Below are 22,196 nucleotides of genomic sequence, written 5' to 3'. Positions count from 1 at the left end.
AAAACAACCTTTCTGAGTGAATATTAAGTATGATAATGTTTGTAATATAACTAACACAGTGACTTACATAAAATCAGCACCTGGTATTTTATATGTATACACACACACACACACACACACATATAAGTATACACATATATATTTGTCTAGATTAACATATGCACTTGCATATATATCTACACATATGTGCATTTGACTAACACACTGTACTGAAATGATCAAATGATCTGTTTGTGTCTATTTCTCTCCACATCAACTCTCCTTGTCCCCATCCCCATAGGCTTCTATGATTTATTAATATTTTTATCTCTGGTACAGGCACATTTAAGTGATCAAGAAATATTTGTTAAATTGTTGGTGAACTAAGCGTGGCCAGTTCTTAAGACTCTCTGAACACAGGGAAAAAAATCAACAGAAATATCCTGAAAATTTTCAGTCAAGTCATACTAACCGCTAAGGTTGGTATTATTGCAACTTTCTTCTCTCCCTATACCTTGCCCCTCCATGAAGACCAGAAAAGTATTTATAGACCAGTCGGAGCCAGAGATGGAGATTCTTTTCTATCATAGGTTCTCATTAGAACCAGTTGAGGGTTGAATGAAGGACAAATGCTGTGCCTGAGTTGCCCTTCTCAGTGCTCCCCCCAGCAAGCAGCTCCTCCAAGACACTTAAAAAACTTCAGATCCAGACCACACTTCAATTCGCTGATCCCCTTGGCTTAAAATTTATAGAAGCCCAGATTTCAATAAACAGCACAAACAGGCAATGCACAAACAGGAATTCTTTGGATTCCTCTACAAAGAAAAACTGCAGTTTAGTTAGGCAGGTCTGTGCCCCCCTTTTCCTCCCAGTAGGAGTTTGGCTTACCATTGAAGCTGGGTCCCCTGAGAGTCCGCTGGGGTACAGGAAAGCCTGACTAGCTCACTGGGGCTAGTCTCTTGCTCCTGAGAGTTCAGCTTTAATAGTCCACCTGGCAGTGCAAATATCCTTTCCTTCTAGACACAGAAATGACACGGTGTTATGTCTTCTGCCGGCTCCCAACCCGTCCTGCCTCGTTGCATCAAGGCATGAAGCTTAAGCCTCTTATGTGCTTCCCAGGATAACAATGCTGTTTAAAAAAATATTTCAGGTTGGCAATTTTTCTGCATGTCTGATTTAGCCACCAGACTCATCTCCAGATATTTAATATAGAAACATGAATTTATAGAATTTGTATAAATTTATATATGAATATAAATTTATAAAGACCCTCTACATATCCTATTTCATATATTAAAAGGACTCTTTCCTATAGAATTCACTCACAAGATTTCCTAAAAAGAAAACTGTCCTTGTTCACTTAAAATATTTTATTTACCTGAATCTTATTTTTTTTTTATTTATCCGCTATAAAACCAGTATCTTTGAAGTAAGTGTACGTGTGTAGTACCCTAGATTAAATGAATCTAATATATGCTTTTTCCTTTTAAAATTCTTCTCTAGGTGTAGTTCTGAGTCAGGTTAGACATAATGGCATTTAGTGGCTCTATAGATCTTTAAGCAAATTTGTTGATGTCAATATTGTCTCTGCCACTGAAAAGCCATCTGATCCATTCTGCTACACCCTCCCCCCCCCCCACCGATTTTTATAAACATGTTCTCTCAGCTGGGTCAATATGCATAGAATGGGATGGGGAAAATCTTTAGTGCTAAGCAGCCTGCCTTCTCTTATTATGACAGGGGACATTTAAATGACATTTGTCATTTTAAGGGAGCAGAGTTTTTCTCCAAAGGAGGAGCTGGTCCAAAGCTTCTCTGGGGAAAATCAATTATACTACCTTGAATGGAAATGGGCATTTCTCCTCCAGATGTCCGTTGTGCTGTGGTCTGACCTCCTTGAAGATCTTAAAGCATTTCCAGGAGAAATACAGTTCATGCAACGCAGCATCACTTCTCAGGGCTCAGTTGTTTTCTCCAGCAAGGATTAAGGCAGATAAGAAGTAACTTGGACTTTCAAAATCAGTGTTGCAAACTGGAAGCCAATAGTGCAAATGTTGCCTTCAGACACATGTCATTTGACTCACACAATATTTTAAAAATCAGGACATTTTTACATACAAATGAAGATTAGTTGTTTCTTAGAAAAATCAAGCCATATGGTAATATAGGGCCTGTATTCTGGCATGTCACCAAGGGGCAGGGGCCCAGTCTTTGTCCTCTTTAGATGAGGTGCACTCTCCTCAGGTCACTACAGGCCCCTGACTCCCCACCCCTCTGGACCCCTCCGGACCCCTCCACTAGGCCTGTTTACATGACTTGCCTGTCCCATGCAGGCATTTGAATTGATGACTTCTTACTTAAAATGTTATCTATAGCTCATATTAAAGCATCGATCTCTTATGTTTACTTTTTTAATGTTTATTTATTTTTGAGAGAGTGTGTACAAGTGGGGTGGGGGTAGAGGGAGAGAGGGAGAGAGAGAATCCCAAGCAGGCTCCATGCTGTCAGCTCAGAGCCCCACACAGGTCTTGAGCTCACGAACCGAACAGTTAGATCATGACCTGATAGGAAATTAAGAGTTGGACATCTGGGGTACCTGGGTGGCTTAGTCGGTTGGGCATCCACCTTCGGCTCGGGTCATGGTCTCACGGTTCGTGGGTTTGAGCCCCGCATTGGGCTCTGTTCTGACAGCTCAGAGCCTGGAGCCTGCTTCAGATTCTGTGCCACCCTCTCTCTCTGCTCCTCTCCCATATTCTCTCTCTCTCAAAAATAAATAAACATTAAAAAATTAAAAAAAAAAAAAGAATTGGACACCTAACCCACTGAGTCACCCAGGTACCCCTCTCTCATGTTTAAATAATAGGTCTGCTTTCTACCCAGCCCATGTAGATTAGATTGCTAGATTATCCTTACAGAAATCTAATTTGTAATTAGCAATACTCTCCTAAATTGCTATGTTGATTAAGTTCTTAGTGTGATAAATGTTCTATTATGTACATATTGTTTCTCTTCCAAGTCACTCCCTGTCTTAGACACTAGTATGTTTTGATAGGTGTCTTTGAGGAGTTGTCACTATATTGTGAAAATCAGTATTTAGTAAAATTTCACTTAGGTTTTTTTTGTTATTCTTTTAGGTTTGCTTGTTGATTTACTTCTTTGAATTTTATTTTATTTTTAATGACTTATTTTTAAAATATTTTTATTCATTTTTGAGAGAGAGGGAAGGGGAGGGGCAGAGAGTGAGGGAAACACAGAATCAGAAACAGGCTCCAGGCTCTGAAAGCTTTCGGCACAGAGCCCAACGCGGGGCTTGAGAACCTTGAGATCATGACCGGAGCCTACGTTGGAGGCTTAACTGATGGAGCCACCCAGGTGCCCCCACTTCTTTGAATTTTAGATTCTGCTGTAATCTCTGACCTCCAGGCATGGTGAATGAATGGAGTTCTGATATGTTAATGAGATAAAGGTCTCATTAGAATTAATCAGAGAAAGACAGGCACAGAGAGAGGCTGCAGAGAGAGCCAGCATTATCAGCAATAAGGGAAGTAAGGGTTCTCTCAGAGCACTAGGTTCTTTCCCTGGAGTAACAGAATGCTTCCCTTCCCGCCCCTCTTCCTAATCTCCTACATTTTAACTTTACAAATGACTTTTTTTTTTTTTAACTAAAGGAAAAAAACCCCAGCAGATTCTTTCCACTGCCACATCTAGGAACTAAAAATTACCATGTTTATCTGGAAACACATCCTTCAATTCTTCTCCTAAAGTTGGCTACTGTTCATGTTTATATTTCCTACAGCTACTACACATCTTATTACTTCCAACATGAAATATTTGAGTATCTCCTGTATTCCTGCCATTAGGACAGCCACAGGGAAATAGTTATGAACCCAGGATAATGCCAGTCTGTGAAAACCACCACCTCAAACTCTTGGAGTGCTCACCCTGAAACTCATGTAAATGGGGCAGATGGACAGATTGGTAATGAATAAGTAACACACTGGTACAGATGCCACAAAACAGGTATGAACAGAATGCTCTGTGAACTCAAGGGAAGGGATAAGTTATTCTGCCAGGAGAAGCTTCTTGGGAGAAGAGGAACAGGAGTTTGAAGGATGACTAGTTTTGCCCAAACAGGAAGAAAAGTGGGTACTCCAGGCAGAGGAAAGAGCCTATGTGAAAGGCCCAAATCTCGATGCACATGTAGCCTGTTGAGGAAATGATGGGAAAGCTAGTATGGCTAAAGTGAATAGTAATACCAGAGCATTTCAGAGGACGTTTGCAACAATCCATTACAGTAAGAAATGCAGCTGAAACTTGGGTGGTAGTAGAATGGATGAAGGGGGGCTAAATTCAGGGTACAGGTGGAAGATGAAGGAACGGTAGCAGTCAGGGGCAACTGAAGTTTCCTCTGTGGGAGCATCTCTGCACGCTAACAATATTAGAGGGAAAAACACAAGAGGCAGCACATCTGGGGTCAGCCAGCAGGGCTGGGACACTAGGAGTCTGATGAATGATCTCTTTGGTGAAATCCAAATGGATGGTCTTCATTTTTTTTTCTGATATGACTTTTTCCCTCTCTTCCTTGAAATGCTTTTCTCTTATTTTCTAATACATCGCCTTCCTACATTCCTTTTTACCTATGTGATCCTTCCTTCTCAGGCTTGCAGAGGAAAAGGAATGACTGAGGGAGGCTATCTGTTGTCAGCTCATTGTTCGTATCTCATGTCTATGCTCTTTCACTCTGGTAATTTTCTATTTCACAGCCCCTCAATTACCACCTATGGACTAACTTCTAACTCCATGTCTGCCTCAATCTTTCTCTGGGTTCCAGACTTTTGTGCAACTGCCTAGGACATTTCCATCAGGGCACAGGCACTTCAAACTCAACATCCAAAACTGCTCTCATCTTCCCTGGCTCTCATGGATGTCTCATCTCAGCCAATGGCCCTCCATCTACTTGGTTTCTGACTCCTCTCAAGTCTAAGTTCCATGCGACCATTTCAGTCTTGGTTACCACTAACACAGTGAGTGGCTCACACATAGCACTCAAATATTGGTACAGTAAATGAATGAGGCAGAATGGGCTCTTATGTGTCTGGTTTCTGTCAACCCTCCTGGGAAAAAATGTCATCCTCTACCTTTCTCCCATCCCACTTCAGCTTCAGTTAATCAAATTAGTTTCCATTTGCTTCAGAAAGCCTTCCCTGACTACTACCCCACCTCCCTGGTCTGCTAAGTTCCATAATTTCCTGTATATACCCTAATCATAGCACACAGCATGTAGTCTCCATGAGCGCCAATTTCACCAACCAGATCCATGAGGGATAAAGCAGGATCTTCTTTATACCCTGGTGCCTATTTGCTTGATGGAAGGAAGCTAGCAAAGAAGGAAGAACAGACTGGCAGATATTCTGTAGGAAATGTTCAGAACATATTTGGAAATGAGTATGGAGCTTACAAGAGGGCTATGGCAGACAGAGATCTGAATTATCCATGGTGATGCCACTGGGGTGATCATTCTCACTCTGGAAAATGTGTGAGGGACAAACTCTTCTAGGTGTATAGGGGCTGAGATGGGAGACAGTCCTGGGTATGAGACAGCAAAGAGAGTGGGGACTGTGATGAATTAGCAATAACAGCCATGTCGAAAGGGGATAAGCTATAGCTGCTATGCAGAAGTACTGGCCCAGTGTAGCCAGATCTTCTGACTTTTTTCTCCAAAAGGAGCCAGAAATCCCTATTTTTTAATGAGTGAGAAGTCCCCCACATTTTAAACTAAACAGTGGGGCATATTCAGGCAGTGGCTTGGCAATTTGTGACTCCTGGTATAAAACATTAAGAAAAGCAGACTTACAAACTATGACACTGCATATATATTGATGATGGGAAGAAAAACAGGCCACAATTCAAAAGGGGGACAGAAAAGATCTACAAGAACATGCTCATTAGCCACTAGCTGAGTTAATCTAGGAAACATATTTGAGGAAAGAGGACAATTTATAAAGAGGGCTGTCAAGTAATGAATATTGGATCAGGTCCTTAGTCTGATTTTGGAGTAGGAATGAGCTCTGTGAAAGAGGTCCAGTATTGAAAAATGAGGGATTTCTTTAATAGTAGTAGATAAATTTTTAGAGACTTGGGGTACAGTCTCAGCTATACATATCACTACATAAATGAACATCATAAAATCCAAATGTGAAAATATGTCCAACTCACCTCAACAATGAATCACACCATTTAATAAATTAATTTTAATCATTAGACAATACTTTAAATTATATTAAAATTAATTTTATACCATGAGCATTGTGTGAACTTATGAACATAATATGGACTTATTTCATTAAATCCAGTTAAGATCACATGAAGTGATTTTTTTTACTCCCATTTTTCAGACTAAGAAACTAAGGTTGAGAAAGTTTCATTTGTTCACTCATTTATTCATTCAGTTGACAAATATTTATTGGATTTAAAACATTTTTTAATGTTTACTTTGGGAGAGAGAGGGAGAGAGAGAGAGGGCATGAGCCTGAGTGGAGGAGGGGTAGAGAGCAAGGGAGAGAGAGAGAATCCCAACCAGGCTCTGTGCTGCCAGCACAGGACCCAACTCCGGGATAGATCTCATGGACCATAAGATCGTGACCTGAGTGAAAATCAAGAGTCAGACCCTTAACCAACTGAGCCACCCAGGTGCCCCTAACATTTATTTGATTTACTATGCTGGGCATACAGTACTACACAAAGAAGACAAAATCCCTGTCCTCAAAGAGTTTTAATCCTTGTGAAACCAAGTAGACACAGAAGTACAGTAAGTAGCCTTCCTATCAGACATGGCGCTTTCTTTGAATCCAGGCCTTCTATTAATTCTCAGCTACAAAGCTTCCAGCAAGCAGCCAATACTCTTTAATAATAACAGTTTTACAGAGCCAGCAGGGGGCAGACCTATGACTCAGACAATGAAAGTTCTCAGGACAGCTAAGTAGTCACTGGCCTGCTTCCCAGCCACGTGATCTCAGCTGAGCTCCCTCTGCAGTTGGATTTCCTGCCCTGTGGTCCTGCCCTGTGACACTAGAGATGATAATACCTGATCTGTCCATGGAAGAGTTGCAGTGAAAATACAGCAGGAAATAAGATTTTAAGAGGTGAAAGTTCTTATGAAATCCTATGTATATATTTGTATAATGCTTGGTATATTATACAAAAAACTTTCAAGTAAATATAAATACAGTGCAATTTGTAATACTATACAAATAGCCAAATGCAAACATAAATCAACCAATGGTGAAATTCCCAGCAATTTCAGAAAATCTGGAGTATTGTTCTGGATTGTTGAGTTAGCTTTAAGATTGCTAATGTAACGAGAAGTGTCATTTAATTGCCTTAGAAGCATTTCCTTATAGCTGGACACAGAGGGGCAGAGGCAAACAGACCCAGATACATGAAGAGTTACTGAGAAGAGCTGACCTCCAGGGAGGAAGGTCACTGAAGAAGTATTTGTTAATTGCCTACCATGTCTGTTTTATTCATTGCCGTATTGTCAGTGCCTGGGACAAACTTCCTGCTCTGAAAATGTTTGCATTCCAACAAGGGAGACAATTACTATATAGATGTGTTTATGGTAGGTAGTAAGTGCTACACAGAAAAGAAGCACTGAATGATGGTGGGGGGGTGGAAGGGAGAGAGCAAGTATTAGTTAGGATAATTAAAGCCAGCTGCATCAATAAACAAATCATGCAATCTCAGTGGCTGAACCAACAAAGGTTTCTCTTCTCATAAAGTCTGATTGGTGTCGGTGACTCAGGGACCTAGGCCGTCTCCACCTTACTTCTGGGTTCTCCAAGGCAGAAGAAGAAAGGAGGGATAGAGGAGCTACACTGATTCTGAATAAAGTGAAAATGCAGCGTGGTGGATCTCAGGGGGAAGAAGATTCCAGACAAAAAAAGCAAGCAAACAAACAAAAAACATCAAGTACAAAACCTGAGGCAAGTTCTGGTGTCTGGTCTGACATGTAAGAAGCTTAGAAGTTGTTACTCCATTCTCAGGAGGAGTAAAAAGATGAACAAACTGAAAAAAATCAAATATTCTTAGATTCATAAGAGAAATGAAGTTGCAGCACAAACCACTACATCCATATTGGAGAGACCAACAGATGAATATAGAGAATCACACCTTGGCAGAGCAGAAGCCTCTGTAGGAAACAGTGTTGGGGTGGGAACATCTGAATTGTAATTGATGAATTGCTGGAGGACCCGTGCGGACAACTCAGAGTTAAAAACTCCGGGGAGACCCAGCCATTAGAGAGACCCCACATTTTTGTGAGTTTTACCTCCTGGATCTCTACCAGGTCCTCACAGTGAATACTGGAGAAAAATCCTCTACTGCTTTTGGCAGGGGAAGGGGAAAAGAAACCATTTTTAAACATGCTAGAGCATTGTGTTCTTCTAACAAGGTGCGACCTCAGGAGAAACTATTTAACCTGAGCCTAACCTGCTGGGATTTTAGTAGGGCCTAACTGATCTAGAGGAAAGGAAATCTCCAACTCCAGCACACTCTAACCACCCTGTCCCACTTAATGGAAGAGGAAAGAAAAAAAAAAAGCCCTGAAAAGTACACGTGAAGTTCACAGGCCAGAGGCAGAGGCTCACTAAAGGCCCAACAATCACCATAAAATGCTTCCCTGCCCACTGTACCTTACCACACATAATAAAAGGCCTATTTCCAAAATTCCTCTTACCTAGCAAAATATGCCTGGCTATGAGGAAAATATTACAAGGCATACTAAAAGGCCAAAAAATAAAGTCAAACAAACAACAACAAAACAAACAAACCAACCAACCCCAAAGACACAGTTGGAAGAGAGAGCAAGTATCACAACCAGATTCATATATGCCAGGGATGTTGGAATTACCAGATCAGGAATTTAAAGCAACTGTGATTAATATGCTAAGGGCTCTAATGAATAAAGTAGACAACATGCAAGAATAAATGGAATGTAAACAGAGAGGTGGAAATTCTAAGACCCAAAAAGAAATGCTAGAGATCACTGTAACAGAAATGAAGCATGTTTCGATGGGCTTGTAGTAGATGGACATGACTGAGGAAAGAATCTCTGAGATTGAGGATATATCAATAGAAACCTCCAAAACTGAAAAGTATACGGAAAAAAAAAAAAGGCTAAAAAAAGATAACCAGCATAGAATATCCAAGAACTTTGGGACAACTACAAAAAATGTAACATACATGTAATAGGAATAACAGGAGAGTAGAAAGAAGAAAACAGAAGAATTATTTAAAACAACAAATGAGAATTTCTTCAAATTAATGTCAGATACCAAACTATATATCCAGGAAGTTCAAAGAACACCAGACAAGACAAATACCAAAAAAAAAAACAAACAAACAAAACCCTACGCCTAGGCACATAATTTTAAACTACAGAAAATGAAAGAGTAAGAAAAAAATCCTAAAAGAAATCAAAGGAAAAAATATCTTACCTATAGAGGAGCAAAAATCAGAACTATATCTCACTTCTCCTCAGAAACGATGCAAGGAAGAGGAGAGTGGAGTCAAATATGTAAAGTGTTGAGAAAAAGAGCTACCAATTTAGAATTCTGTGCCATGAGAAATTAAGACTTTCTTAGACAAATAAAAATGGAAAGAATTTGTTGCCAGTAGATTTGCTTTGCAAGAAATGTTAGGAGTCCTTCAGGGAGAGGGAAAATGGTTAATAGATTAGAAACTCAGATCTACTTAAAGAAAGGGAGAACACTGGAGAAGGAATAAGTAAAGGTAAAATAAAATCTCCTATTTTTCTTAATTGATCTAACAAATAACTGCTCAAAATAGTAACAGCAGTGCTTTATTCAACTATGTATGTTTATGAGTGTGTATATATGTGTGTGTGTGTGTGTATGTATATATATACACACACACTTATGTGTGCTTATACATACATAAAATAAATGATATAAATAAATATGTATATATGTATATATATACACACACACACTTATGTGTGCTTATACATATTTTATACATAAAATAAATGATATCAATGCGACAAGGGGCCAGAAGAATTTGTATTATTTTGTCATCAGAGGGTACTCACACTACCTGTGAAGCAGTATAGTGTTAACTGAAAGCAGACTTGGATACTTGTAATGCGTATTGCAAACTCTAGGCCAACTACTAAAAAAGAAGTTTAACTGATATGTAAGAAAGCAGAGGAAATGGAATCAATGCTTTTCGACATTATATTGGAAGTCCTAGCTAATGCAATAAAGAAAACCAAGAAATAAAAGGCATACACATTGGGAAGAAATAAAACTCTCTTTGTGTGCAGATGACATGATTGGCTATGTAGAAATCCCCAAGAGAATCAACTAAACCCTCCTCCCACCCCTAGAGCTCAAAAGTGATTACAGCAAGGTTGCAGGATGCACAGTTAATATACAGAAGCCAATTGTTTTCCTACACATACTAGCAATGAACAAGTGGAATTAAAAGCACAATACCACTCACCTTAGCACCCTCTGAAAATGAAACACTTCGGTATAAATCTGACAAAATATGTGAAAGATCTATATGAGGAGAAACCAAAACTCTGACGAAAGAAATCAAAGCACTAAGTAAAAGGAGAGATATTCCAAGTATTTGGATAGGAAGATTCAAGATGTCAGCTCCTTCCAACTTGATCTGTAGATTCAATGTGATCCCAATCAAAATCCCAGCATTATTTTGTAGCTATCAACAAACTGATTATAAAGTTTACCTGGAGAGGCAAGAGACTCAGAATGGCCAAGACAATACTGAAGTAGAAGAACAAAGAGGGCTGACACTACTCAATTTTAAGTTTTACTCTATAATTTTTAAAAAATTTATTCATTCTGAGACAGACAGAGAGTGAGCAGGGGAGGGACAGAAAGAGAGGGAGAGAGAGAATCCCAAGCAGTCTCCACACTGTCAGCTCGGAGCCTGATATGGGGCTTGAACTTCCAAAATGTGAGATCATGATCTGAGCCAAAACCAAGAGCCGGACGCTTAACCGACTGAGCCACCCAGGCACCTGTAAGTCTTAACTCTAACGCTGAAGTAATCAAGACAGTGTGGTACCGGTGGAAAAAGAGAGGGATCAATGGGACAGAATATAGAGCCCAGAAATAGATTCACACAAATATAGTCAACTGATCTTTGACAAAGGAGGAAAGGCAACACAAAGAGGCACAGATAGTCTTTTTGACAAATGGTGCTGGAGCAGCTGGGCATCTGCATGCAAAAATCAATCAGTCTAGACACAGACCTTATACCTTCCACAAAAATTAACTCAAAATGGATCAGAGACTTCAATATGAAATGCAAAACTATAAAACTCCTAGAAGATAACAAGAAAACCTAAATGATGTTGGGTATGGCAATGACTTTTTAGTTATAATTCCAAAGCACTATCCATGAAATAAATAATTGATAAGCTGGACTACATTAAAATTAAAAACTTCTGCTTTGTAAAAGACAACATCAAGAGAATGAGAAGACAAGTCACAGACTGACAGCAATATTTACAAAAGACATCTGATAAAGGATTATTTTCCAAAATGTACACAATTTCTTTTTTTTCCAAAATGTACAAAATATTCTTAAAAGTCAATAATAAGGAAGCAAACAACTCAATTTAAAAATGGGCCAAAAATCTTAACAGACTACCTCACTGAGGAAGACATACAGGGACACCTGGGTGGCTCAGTCAGTTTAGTGACTGACTCTTGATTTTAGCTCAGGTCGTGATCTCATGGTAGGGAGATCAAGCCCCGCATCTGGTTCCGTGCTGAACGTGGAACCTGTTTAAGATTCTCTCTCTCTCTCTCTCTCTCTCTCTCTCTCTCTCTCCCTCTGCTCCCCTCCCCCATTCACACACACACACTCTATCTAAAATTAAAAAAATTAATCATAAAAAAGATATACGGATGGCAAATAAGATGTCCTATATCATATGTCATCAGGGAAATGCAAATTAAAATGAGGTGCCACTACCCGCTTATCAGAATAGCCAAAATCCAGAACACTGACAATACCGAATGCTGACAAGGCATTCTGATCCATTGCTGGTGATGATGCAAAATGGTACAGTCACTTTGGAAGTTGGCAGTTCCTTACAAAACTAAACATACTCTTACCGTGCAATCCAGTAATTGTATTCCTTGACATTTACCCAAAGGAGTTTAAAACTTATATCCACACAAAAACCTGCACTGGAGTGTTTATAACAGCTTATTCATAATTGCCCCATTCTAGGAACAACCAAGATATTGTTCAGTTAGACAAATAATAAATAAACTGTGATACATACAGACAATGGAATATTATTAGGGCTAAGAATAAATGAGCTATCAAGCTAGGAAAATACATGGAGGAGGCTTAAATGCATATTACCAAGTGAAAGAAGCCCATCTACAAAGGCTGCATACTGTATGATTCCAACTATATAACACCCTGGAAAAGGCAAAACCATGGAGACATTAAAAGGATCAGTGTTTGCCAGGGGTTAGGAGGGAAGCAGAGATGAACAGGCAGAGCACAGAGGATTTTTAGGGCAGTGAAACTACTCTGTACGCTACTACAATCATAGATGTAGATACATGTCATTATACATTTGTCCAAGCCCATAAAATATACAACACCGAGAGTGAATCCTAATGTAAACTATGGGCTTTGAGGGATAAAGGTGTGGTAGTGTGGGTTTATCGATGGAAACCAATGCACCTCTCTGATTGGCGATGTTGACAGTGAGGAGGGGCTATATGGAAAATCTCTTGTGCCTTCTGCTCAATTTTGCTATGAACCTAAAACTGCTCTAAAGAAATAAATCTGAGGCACAAATGTGCTTGGCTTGTTCCAGAAATAGCAAAGAAACCACTGTGGTTTCACTCTAGTTGAAGAGAGGAATGGAAAGAGAAGCAAGGGCCAGGCCACCACATAAGGCCTCACAGGCCAAAGGAAGAAGTGTGAAGATACGGTCGTGTGGACCTATTTAGTGTCCCGGAATGATGTGTTTCTACAAACGCATAAGGAAATAGAAACAGTTGATGGTTATAAAAATGATTGTGTCAACTAAATTATGAATAGTCTCCATTTTCCAGAGAACTCTTTTAAAAATGTGTTGCTGTATCTACTTCCCTGAGTGCAGAGTTATAATTTTCTAACACTTGAGCACATTTTCTAAATATCCAAGACCCTAAGGAACTTTTCCTGTCACCCAGGAGCCACAGAGCCAGGCACCATGGATAGCCCGTTTCTCTCCTTCACCAAGCCTGATGCCTGGCCTCCCATCGGACTCCTGCCAACGGAATGCTTGTTTGTTCTGGAACTGCAAACAACCTCTGACATCCAGTAGTTCCTCAACTACTGTTTCTAAGGAGCAGCCCAACCAGTCTTTAAAAGCCATCACCTCGAAGTCCTGGAATTTTCACACCTGACATAGATTTTTAGTCTCTCTGTCTCAAAACCTGAAGCATTGCAAGTTTCGTGTTACTTTAGCGAACGCTTTAACCTAAAAAAGTAACTACCAGATGAATGGTAAGGGTGAAATTACACATACTTATCCTAAATATGGTAGGTTAGCTTCTCACAGTTAACAAAATCAATTGTATTGTAGATGTTCCGTAAATGTCGACTTCATGTTTCTGACCACATACATTGTTGACGATGAAATTCAATGACCTCTCTTGCTTACTGCAAGAAGGATCCTAACTCAGAGTTTTCAACTAAAAATGTCGTAATTCAGAATTTGCTTACAGAATTGAATAAAGGTTTTTGCATTAGGGATAAACACTGTGGGAGTACTTCTGGTATACTGGGTTGGTGGTTTTGCGCAAGATGCTTAGAATACCACAGCCCTTCCTCACAATACTTGTAAACTCTTCTGGCCCGTTTCCCAGATTTGCTTGAAAAGGGTCAGAGGACAGGCTGAAATTAATGACATATGAATGCTGAATCCCAGTTAGAGGTGTCTTTAAAGGAATCATTAGGCTAGACTTAATAAAAGGGGACTATGAGAAGAAAAAACTTGGGGCAAATTATACACTGAAGGAAAAGAAGATGTGAAACAAGGCAACTTCGGAGATGGGAGCTGATTAGTATCTCGGGAAGTGAGTTTTCTTTTTTGAATCTACGTATCTTAAAGATAATATAAATACAGTGAGACAGAGATGAATGGACACAGATGGTCGCTGATCTCAGATTAGGAGTAGGGGTGTGAACATGAGGGTCCTTTCTGGTGCTATGCCCTGGGATTGTGGTTTTAGGACCCCATTCTCTTTATGAAGGAGAACGGGGCTTTTGCTTTCCCAAACAGCAGTTAACATTAGCAACAGCAGCAACAAACACCTGACTGTGCTCCCCATGTATAGTACTCGCCATATATTAATCCCTCTGTTTCATGTTCCCCATCTGTAAAGTAGGGATTACATGATTATCGAATCCCCACAACAACTTAGGAGGGAGGGAGGTTCAGTGAGTGACTTGCTCAAGGTCATAAACTAGGTAGTGTCAGAAAGCGAATTCGAACCCAGTAGCCTGACTCGGAAGTGTAAACTCTCATTCCCCGCACTACGTGAGGCTCAGGGAGCAGAAGGGACATATGCAAAATGCCAGCTCTCCCTGCAGACGTATTTTACCGGAAACTCTCCCGCCCTGATGCCTCTCTTCCCACACCACCCTTAGCCTCTTCATTTGTCAGGCACAACACCTTCCTTACTTTGCTCTTGTCATTCTTCTCCCCTTCTTGCCAGAAGGTTCCAGCGAGTGGAAGACGAAAGGGAGCGGACAGCCCCCGGCACAGGCATCTTGTTTTCCTCTTAGTGCCGTCGCTAATATTCACTGAAACTCCTTTATTAGATGTGTGGTTCAGTTATTCTAGAAGCATTCACTGAGCGCTCAGAGTGGGAACGTTCGTCAGGAACGCAAATATTAATTTACTTTCTAGGATACGGTTTTTTTTTTTGTTTTTTTTTTTTTTTTTACCTAAGAGCCTAAACATCTCAGACAATTCACTTCTTTCTGAGTGGAAATCTTCGCCCTGCGCCTCACGACTCAGGGCCCGCCTGAAGGGGGCAGTGGCGGCCGCCGAGTGGGCTCCGCCGGCAGGCGCGGCGGCTCGGCTATCGCTTGCTCTCGCCTGGCGCGCGGCTCTCGGCCGTGGATTAGCGCAGCTGGGGACGTGGGAGGCCGCGGGCCCCGCCCCCGGCCGGCGGCGGCGGCGGCGGCCCAGCGCGGCAGTCGGCGCTGCGAGCCGAGCGACGCGGAGGGCGCGACCGGCGGGCCGGGGCGCGGAGCTGCGCGCTATCTTTTGGCCTCCACTTCGCGCGCCGGGGCGCGGGCGACACCGCGGGTCCCTTCGGCCGGCCCCGGGCTCGTGGCGCCGGGAGTCGGCGGCCGCCCGCCGGGACGCCGGGACCATGGCGCTGCGCGCCCGGGCGCTGTATGACTTTAGGTCGGAGAACCCAGGCGAGATCTCGCTGCGGGAACACGAGGTGCTGAGCCTGTGCAGCGAACAGGACATCGAGGGCTGGCTCGAGGGGGTCAACAGCCGCGGCGACCGTGGCCTCTTCCCGGCCTCGTACGTGCAGGTGATCCGCGCCCCTGAGCCCGGCCCGGCGGGCGACGGGGGTCCGGGAGCTCCAGCTCGCTACGCCAACGTGCCGCCCGGCGGCTTCGAGCCCCTGCCCGCCGCGCCGCCCGCCTCCTTCAAGCCGCCGCCCGACGCCTTCCAGCCGCTGCTGCAACCGCAGCAGGCGCCACCGCCGAGCACCTTCCAGCCGCCGGCTGCGGGCTTTCCGTACGGCGGGGGCGCCCTGCAGCCGTCGCCTCAGCAGCTCTACGGCGGCGGCTACCAGGCCAGCCAGGGCAGCGACGATGACTGGGACGACGAGTGGGACGACAGCTCCACGGTGGCCGACGAGCCCGGCGCGCTGGGCAGCGGCGCGTACCCGGACCTCGACGGCTCGTCGTCCGCGGGCGGCGCGGCCGGCCGCTACCGCCTGTCTACGCGCTCCGACCTGTCGCTGGGCTCCCGCGGCGGCCCGGCACCTCCGCAGCACCACCCGTCGGGGGCCAAGAGCTCGGCTACTGTAAGCCGCAACCTCAACCGCTTTTCCACGTTCGTCAAGTCGGGCGGTGAGGCCTTCGTGCTGGGCGAAGCATCGGGCTTCGTGAAGGACGGGGACAAGCTGTGCGTGGTGCTGGGGCCCTACGGCCCAGAGTGGCAGGAGAACCCTTACCCCTTCCAGTGCACCATCGACGACCCCACCAAACAGACCAAGTTCAAGGGCATGAAGAGCTACATCTCCTACAAGCTGGTGCCCACGCACACGCAGGTGCCGGTGCACCGGCGCTACAAGCACTTCGACTGGCTGTACGCGCGTCTGGCGGAGAAGTTCCCTGTCATCTCGGTGCCCCACCTGCCTGAGAAGCAGGCCACGGGCCGCTTTGAGGAGGACTTCATCTCCAAGCGCAGGAAGGGCCTGATCTGGTGGATGAACCACATGGCCAGCCACCCGGTGCTGGCGCAGTGCGACGTCTTCCAGCACTTCCTGACGTGCCCCAGCAGCACGGATGAGAAGGCCTGGAAACAGGGCAAGAGGAAGGCCGAGAAGGATGAGATGGTGGGCGCCAACTTCTTCCTGACCCTGAGCACGCCCCCCGCCGCCGCCCTCGACCTGCAGGAGGTGGAGAGCAAGATTGATGGCTTCAAGTGCTTCACCAAGAAGATGGACGACAGCGCGCTGCAGCTCAACCACACGGCCAACGAGTTCGCCCGCAAGCAGGTGACGGGCTTCAAGAAGGAGTATCAGAAGGTGGGCCAGTCCTTCCGCGGCCTCAGCCAGGCCTTTGAGCTGGACCAGCAGGCCTTCTCCGCCGGCCTGAACCAGGCCATCGCCTTCACCGGAGATGCCTACGACGCCATCGGCGAGCTCTTTGCCGAGCAGCCCAGGCAGGACCTGGACCCCGTCATGGACCTGTTAGCGCTGTATCAGGGGCACCTGGCCAACTTCCCCGACATCATCCACGTTCAGAAAGGTAAAGCCTGGCCGTTAGAGCAGATGGTCTGGAATGTGTTGTTGAGGCTGAAAGGGCCTCTGATTTGGACAGAAACACCAGTCTCTGTTTCAGACTGGTGTTCTATGGGTTGGGAATCAAGAAGAGATGTGGACAGCTGGCCTGTTTTTCTGAGTGTATGATGGATTGTGGGCAGGTAGCTGCCTCCTTAAAGAAATTCCAGACAGGGAGTGGGTACTCTTCAGAGAAAGTTCTGAGAGTACTTTTTATGACAGTGCTATCATTTTCGAGTTGAATGGTTGGGTAATGAGCTTCTGGGATCTGTAATCTTGTACCTAGGGTAGAATTAGAAGAGGACCCAAACCATGTTAGGCATCCATTTGAACACTGCAGGGTCACTTACTTAGTGATGGGTTTCAGGAAGCATGGAGATAATGGGGGAAGAACGGATATCTGCAAATAAAGTAAGCCCCGTATCTTCCTTCCACACCTCTCAATCCCTAGTTTGGCGGAGGAATTATAATCAATTCTCTGAGGGTTCTAGCTGGGGCAGTTTAAGAATGTCTTGCCTAGGCTTCTTGCAACCTTTGTAGAATGAGGTTTAAAAAAAAGCCTCACTCTAATTTCAGGAAGTTTTTTCTCTCTAACATTTAGTCATTGTTGAGAGCCAGAGTGTGAGTGGGGGAGGGGCACAGAGAGCCCAGAGCCAGAGACACAGAATCCGAAGCAGGCTCCAGGCTCTGAGCTGTCAACACAGAGCCCGATGTGGGGCTCGAACCCATGAAACCATGAGATCATGACCTGAGGCAAAGTCGGACATTTAACCTACTGAGCCACCCAGGTGCCCCTAATTTCAGGAAGTTTTACGAAAATCTCTTTAAACTCAGTCATTTTGAATTCAGAGTCTATTAACCGACTGAAGGTAAAAGAGTATCATCTAGGAAAACGATGTAGGGAAACTACAAAGAATGCACAGCATCTGAGTATCACGTCTGAGGGCGGTGTTCCTGGTTTCCCAGTGAGTTAGCTGCCCAACTCTCAGAGCTTGTTTCATTATTGTTAGTTGTTAGTGTCCCTAATTTTTGTTAAAGCACTAACCTTTGCAGATTATTTTCTTAGCAAATAAATTAGAACCGTCAAGCTTGGAGAAAATGGGGAGGTGTTGGGAGTTAGGGAGGTGGTCTTGCGGGTAAATATCTTCTGTTCAGTGTGGCATTTGTGGCGGGGAGGGAGTTACCTAATCTGACTTCCTGTGATGTTGGAAACCTCCTTGGGTCGTGAGGTCTGGCCTTCAGTAAGGAGGTGCTTACCGCCTTTCCAGGTGCACCAGTCCAATTATGAACAGCCCTGATCTTTGACATATTCTTCCTTACATTGAACTAAAATTTGCCTCTCTTGTTTGTCTTTGTGTTCCCTAGACCCACAGAAAGTTGTTCTATTCCTCAACATATTGGCCCTTTACACTTTTGGAGACAGAAGTCTTGCTTCCTTCCCTTCCCTGTGCTGTTCTTCCCTCCGCCGCCTTCCAAGTGTGTGACTAGTCTTCTCACCCACCAAGGAGGGGATCCTTCCAAATCCTTGAATTTGTCCTTGGTCCTGCTAAAATGCAGTATTCTGAAACATCTGCAGTACTGATTTTGGTAGAGAATAGTAGCTTTCTTGGCAATTTACATTTTGTAAATGCAATCTAAGATTGAGGTAGCTATTTGAACAACCATATTGGACCTGCATCTATATTCCTTATGCCTTTTTTTGTGTGTAAATTGCTGTGAATCCTTGACTTTCTGGCTGGTGCTGGTGGGACTGACTCTTTGAGCCTTTCGTGCAAGACCTTATATTTAAATACCATTGTGTTATATCAACCTGGACCCATGCTGCCTTTTTACATATTTTGTGAGTTTATGCAAATTGTTGGTAAATAGTTGAAAGGGTGGAGGCAGGTACAGTCATCTGCAGGCGGACGCAGGTGACTGGCTGCTACAGGGTGGCATTCACTGGCTTTACTGTCCTTCAGACCACACACAGCCTTGTCAAACGCCCTGCTGTTGAAACTATTAGAAAAGGTATGGTATTTGTTCTGAGGTCTATTATGAGTTTACAGCAGTAGTTTTTGTAGTTTATCAAACTATAGTTTACTTTTTTCAAATCCTAGAATTAAAACTGTAATCTATTTCTGGGGATTTGAGAAACTTTTTTCATTAAAACCAGTACCATTTTATGTTGTCTAAACAGATTCAAGGGCACTAAACATAATCCTTAGGAAGTTCAGAAAGAAAATCAGTTAATATTAGTAAGTATAGTTTGTTTCTGCTGTAGCCTTCGTGTGTAACGTACAGGGAATGTGTGTCCCTAGGTGGCAGGTCTTTAGAATGTACTGCTATTTAAAGCTATAGTGTGCGATGCAGGAGGCTAAAAAGCATTTGCTTACGACCAGTTTTTATCAAGGATGCTTGTGTATCAAGGATGCTTGTGTATCAAGGATGCTAGTGTTGGCAATTTTTAGGAATACAGATGAGACAAATTTCGTAAGTCATGTTAAAGCTTTTTGAACATGTTCTGGATGTTCAGAACTTGTGGCTGTAAAAAGCAGCTCAACCCTCTCCTCCACCGCGCCCCCCCCCCCCCCCCCTTAACTACACAGTTGCTGTTGGAATGAGTCTTTTTTAGTCTGAGCACTTGGGGACTTTGTTTACAGGTTGGTTTTCTTTTTTCCCCCTCTAAGGTCTCAGAGTATAATCACATCAAAGATTTTACTGTAACTTTTGAGAGGAGAACCAAAAGAAGAAAAAAAATGATAAAAATCTTTAAGCAGTTTAAATAGTCTTTTGTTTTAAGTATGTGGTTCTAAGTTCATAGTTCAACCTAGGGAGAACCTTAAAAATTCAAAATAATTATTTCAACACTTAAGCCCTCATTGTTTACAGGAAGAGAAAAGCAGTTTCAGTTCTTCTACATTTTACACGTTCTAATCATATTAGGTCCACATTCAGATGAGACAGAAATGATTAGAAAGTGCTTTTTTAATTACTAACACAGTTAAGAAGGGGAGTTAAGTTTTTTTCCCCCTTAATTCCTGGGGGGAAAGGACAGGAACATTAGTCTCCTCTGAGCTTTTTTCTTATCCGGGAGACTGCTGTGGTCAGCTTTTCCAGTGTTCCAAACCTGTGGTATTCGATGCTGGGTCTGTGAGCCACATATGGCTATTTAAATTTAATGAAAATAAAATAAAATAGTATAATTCAGTTCCTTAATCACACTAGCTCTGGTTCATGTGCTTTGTAGCTAGTGGCCTGCACATTAGACAACAGATACAGAACAGGCCATTTTCATCACTGCTGAAGGTTCTATTAGACAGTGTTGTGCTAAACAGTGGGCCGTGGTTTAACTGCCAGTCCTTTTAAATTTCTCCAGTAAGCTGATGATCTTTGCACATACTCTTCAGATAGTTTTCTTTTTACTTGGCATCCCGTCCTTTCCATGTTAAGTAATAAAAACTGGGAGGGGAAGCAGGCCCTGCTAGACCCCTCTCTACGGAACTTCCCAGGCACTCAGTCAGTGAGTAATATTTCTGTGGTGTGAGGATGTTCATCTGCTCTGCATCCTGCCTTCATCTCCCATTCAGAAAATATAACTGGTATCAGAGTGGACGTCTGAGACTAGGGAGGAACCAGCTCCAGAACGAGGGTGGAAAACTCAGATACTCTTAAATGTGGTGGACTGGCATTTTTCTGACTATACTTAGTACTGAAACCATTGCTTAAACTTAATAATGGTTTTAGTGTAAGCACTTCCTGCAAAAGCGAAGAAAGCCATATGGTTTCTTTAGCTAAAAGAGAATTCTAGAATTCTAATGTTTTTTCATCAACTAACGGAGTCTTAGGTAAACAGACAATTTTGGTTAATGGAGTCAAGCATAGGAAGAAGGCAGTTTGCTGTAGTCTGAAGTACAGTAGATGGGAATTCAGAATATGTTTGAATGTTGCTCATATTTTGCTCTGTCTTAACAGGAGTCCCTTAAATTCTTTGTTCATAGGCCGCTCATTGATTCCTGGCTAGTCACATGTCTGTCACTGCCCAGCTTTGTAACCCTGTGGTCTGATTTTCTTTTTTTGAAATGGTAGCATTTTATCTTCTCTTTATCCTCCCTGCCATAGTATGCTTTTATAATGCTGATGTTGGTGAGTTGGGTGGTACAGAGAGTCTCTTCACTGTCAGTTTCTTAGCTTATTCTGTTCTGTTTCCAAAGATATGATTAATCCCTAATGTTTAATAAAGCTTTCTCTGGATGGCAGTGAGTTGCTGTGGTTTTAAAAGCTTTAGGCTTATCTCCTGGGGAATACTGTGAAAGGGAAAGTGTGGTGAAAAGTGTGGGCTTCATCTTTATTTATGAATATGGACTAGGTACTGGGAGGGAAGCACTTGAAGAGAAATTTCTTGATTCCTGAGAAAAGATATGTCACGTAAAAGTGATTTGTTGGTAAAATGTCGTGTGAGTCTGCGAAGCAGGGTGGCTGAGCTAGGTAACAAACAGGCAGGCAGTCCTGTTTTCTGTACTCTCAAATTAAATATGCAGGGTCCACATTGCTCTCTGTAAATGTTCCAGATGGCGCCTTCTTTTCAACAAAAAATAGCCCCAGGACCTCAGGAATGGTACACCAGTAGTGGGCCTTATCAGTCTTGTGGGGTAGAGTTTCACCATTGTGCTTCCTTTCACCACGCGTAGGGTCCGTCTTATGTCCCTCAGACATTAATTAAAGATAGCTAGAGTCCTGGCAGGGCACCCAAGGTAAGGCTGGGCCACAGTTAGCCCTTCCCTGTCTGCTCCCCATTCTCCTGTGGCTAAAAATAGAACTGAGAGGGTGGTGCCAGGAATATAGAGAAAAGGTCTAATAAGCGGGCTGTTTACAAATGCATCCTTGTTTTGAAACTTCTGGGCTGGAAATTGAGGTCATTCATTTTGTTTTGTTTTGTTTTGTTTTAGCCCCGTCTTCTTAATTGAACCCATTTCTCCTCTCCCCTACTTACACCTCCAGCTATTTTTTTAAGGAGACTTCAGTTCTAGCCATAACCTTTGTCCCTGTCTGTATTTTCTTAATAAAAATGAGGTTGGTTACCTTTGGGGCTTTTGAAATAGATGCCTGAGTTCTTTGGTTAAAATGACAACGTGA

The 22,196-nt window shown here is 43.1% G+C and overlaps 1 protein-coding gene and 1 long non-coding RNA gene across 2 annotated transcripts in view; one reads left to right on the top strand and one right to left on the bottom strand.

The window, feature by feature from the left end:
• Positions 1-942: 942 nt before the first annotated feature.
• Positions 943-15,036, bottom strand: LOC102954142. Its single transcript, XR_444181.3, has 3 exons — positions 14,729-15,036; positions 1,818-2,011; positions 943-1,108 (listed from the first exon to the last, which is right to left on the bottom strand). It is a non-coding gene; the product is annotated as an uncharacterized LOC102954142 (long non-coding RNA).
• Positions 15,037-15,356: 320 nt separating this feature from the next.
• The window catches only part of SNX18 (sorting nexin 18), a 29,638-nt gene continuing 22,798 nt past the window's right edge, over positions 15,357-22,196 (top strand). Inside the window, exon 1 of the mRNA XM_007076657.2 lies at positions 15,357-17,049. Within this exon, the coding sequence (XP_007076719.2) occupies positions 15,429-17,049 (1,621 nt within the window). The 5' untranslated portion in view covers positions 15,357-15,428. The remainder of the gene's footprint in view (positions 17,050-22,196) is intronic.

Source organism: Panthera tigris, chromosome A1 (assembly GCF_018350195.1).
Source record: "Panthera tigris isolate Pti1 chromosome A1, P.tigris_Pti1_mat1.1, whole genome shotgun sequence".
Classification (NCBI taxonomy): domain Eukaryota; kingdom Metazoa; phylum Chordata; class Mammalia; order Carnivora; family Felidae; genus Panthera; species Panthera tigris.
This window is presented reverse-complemented; position numbering and strand designations above follow the sequence as displayed.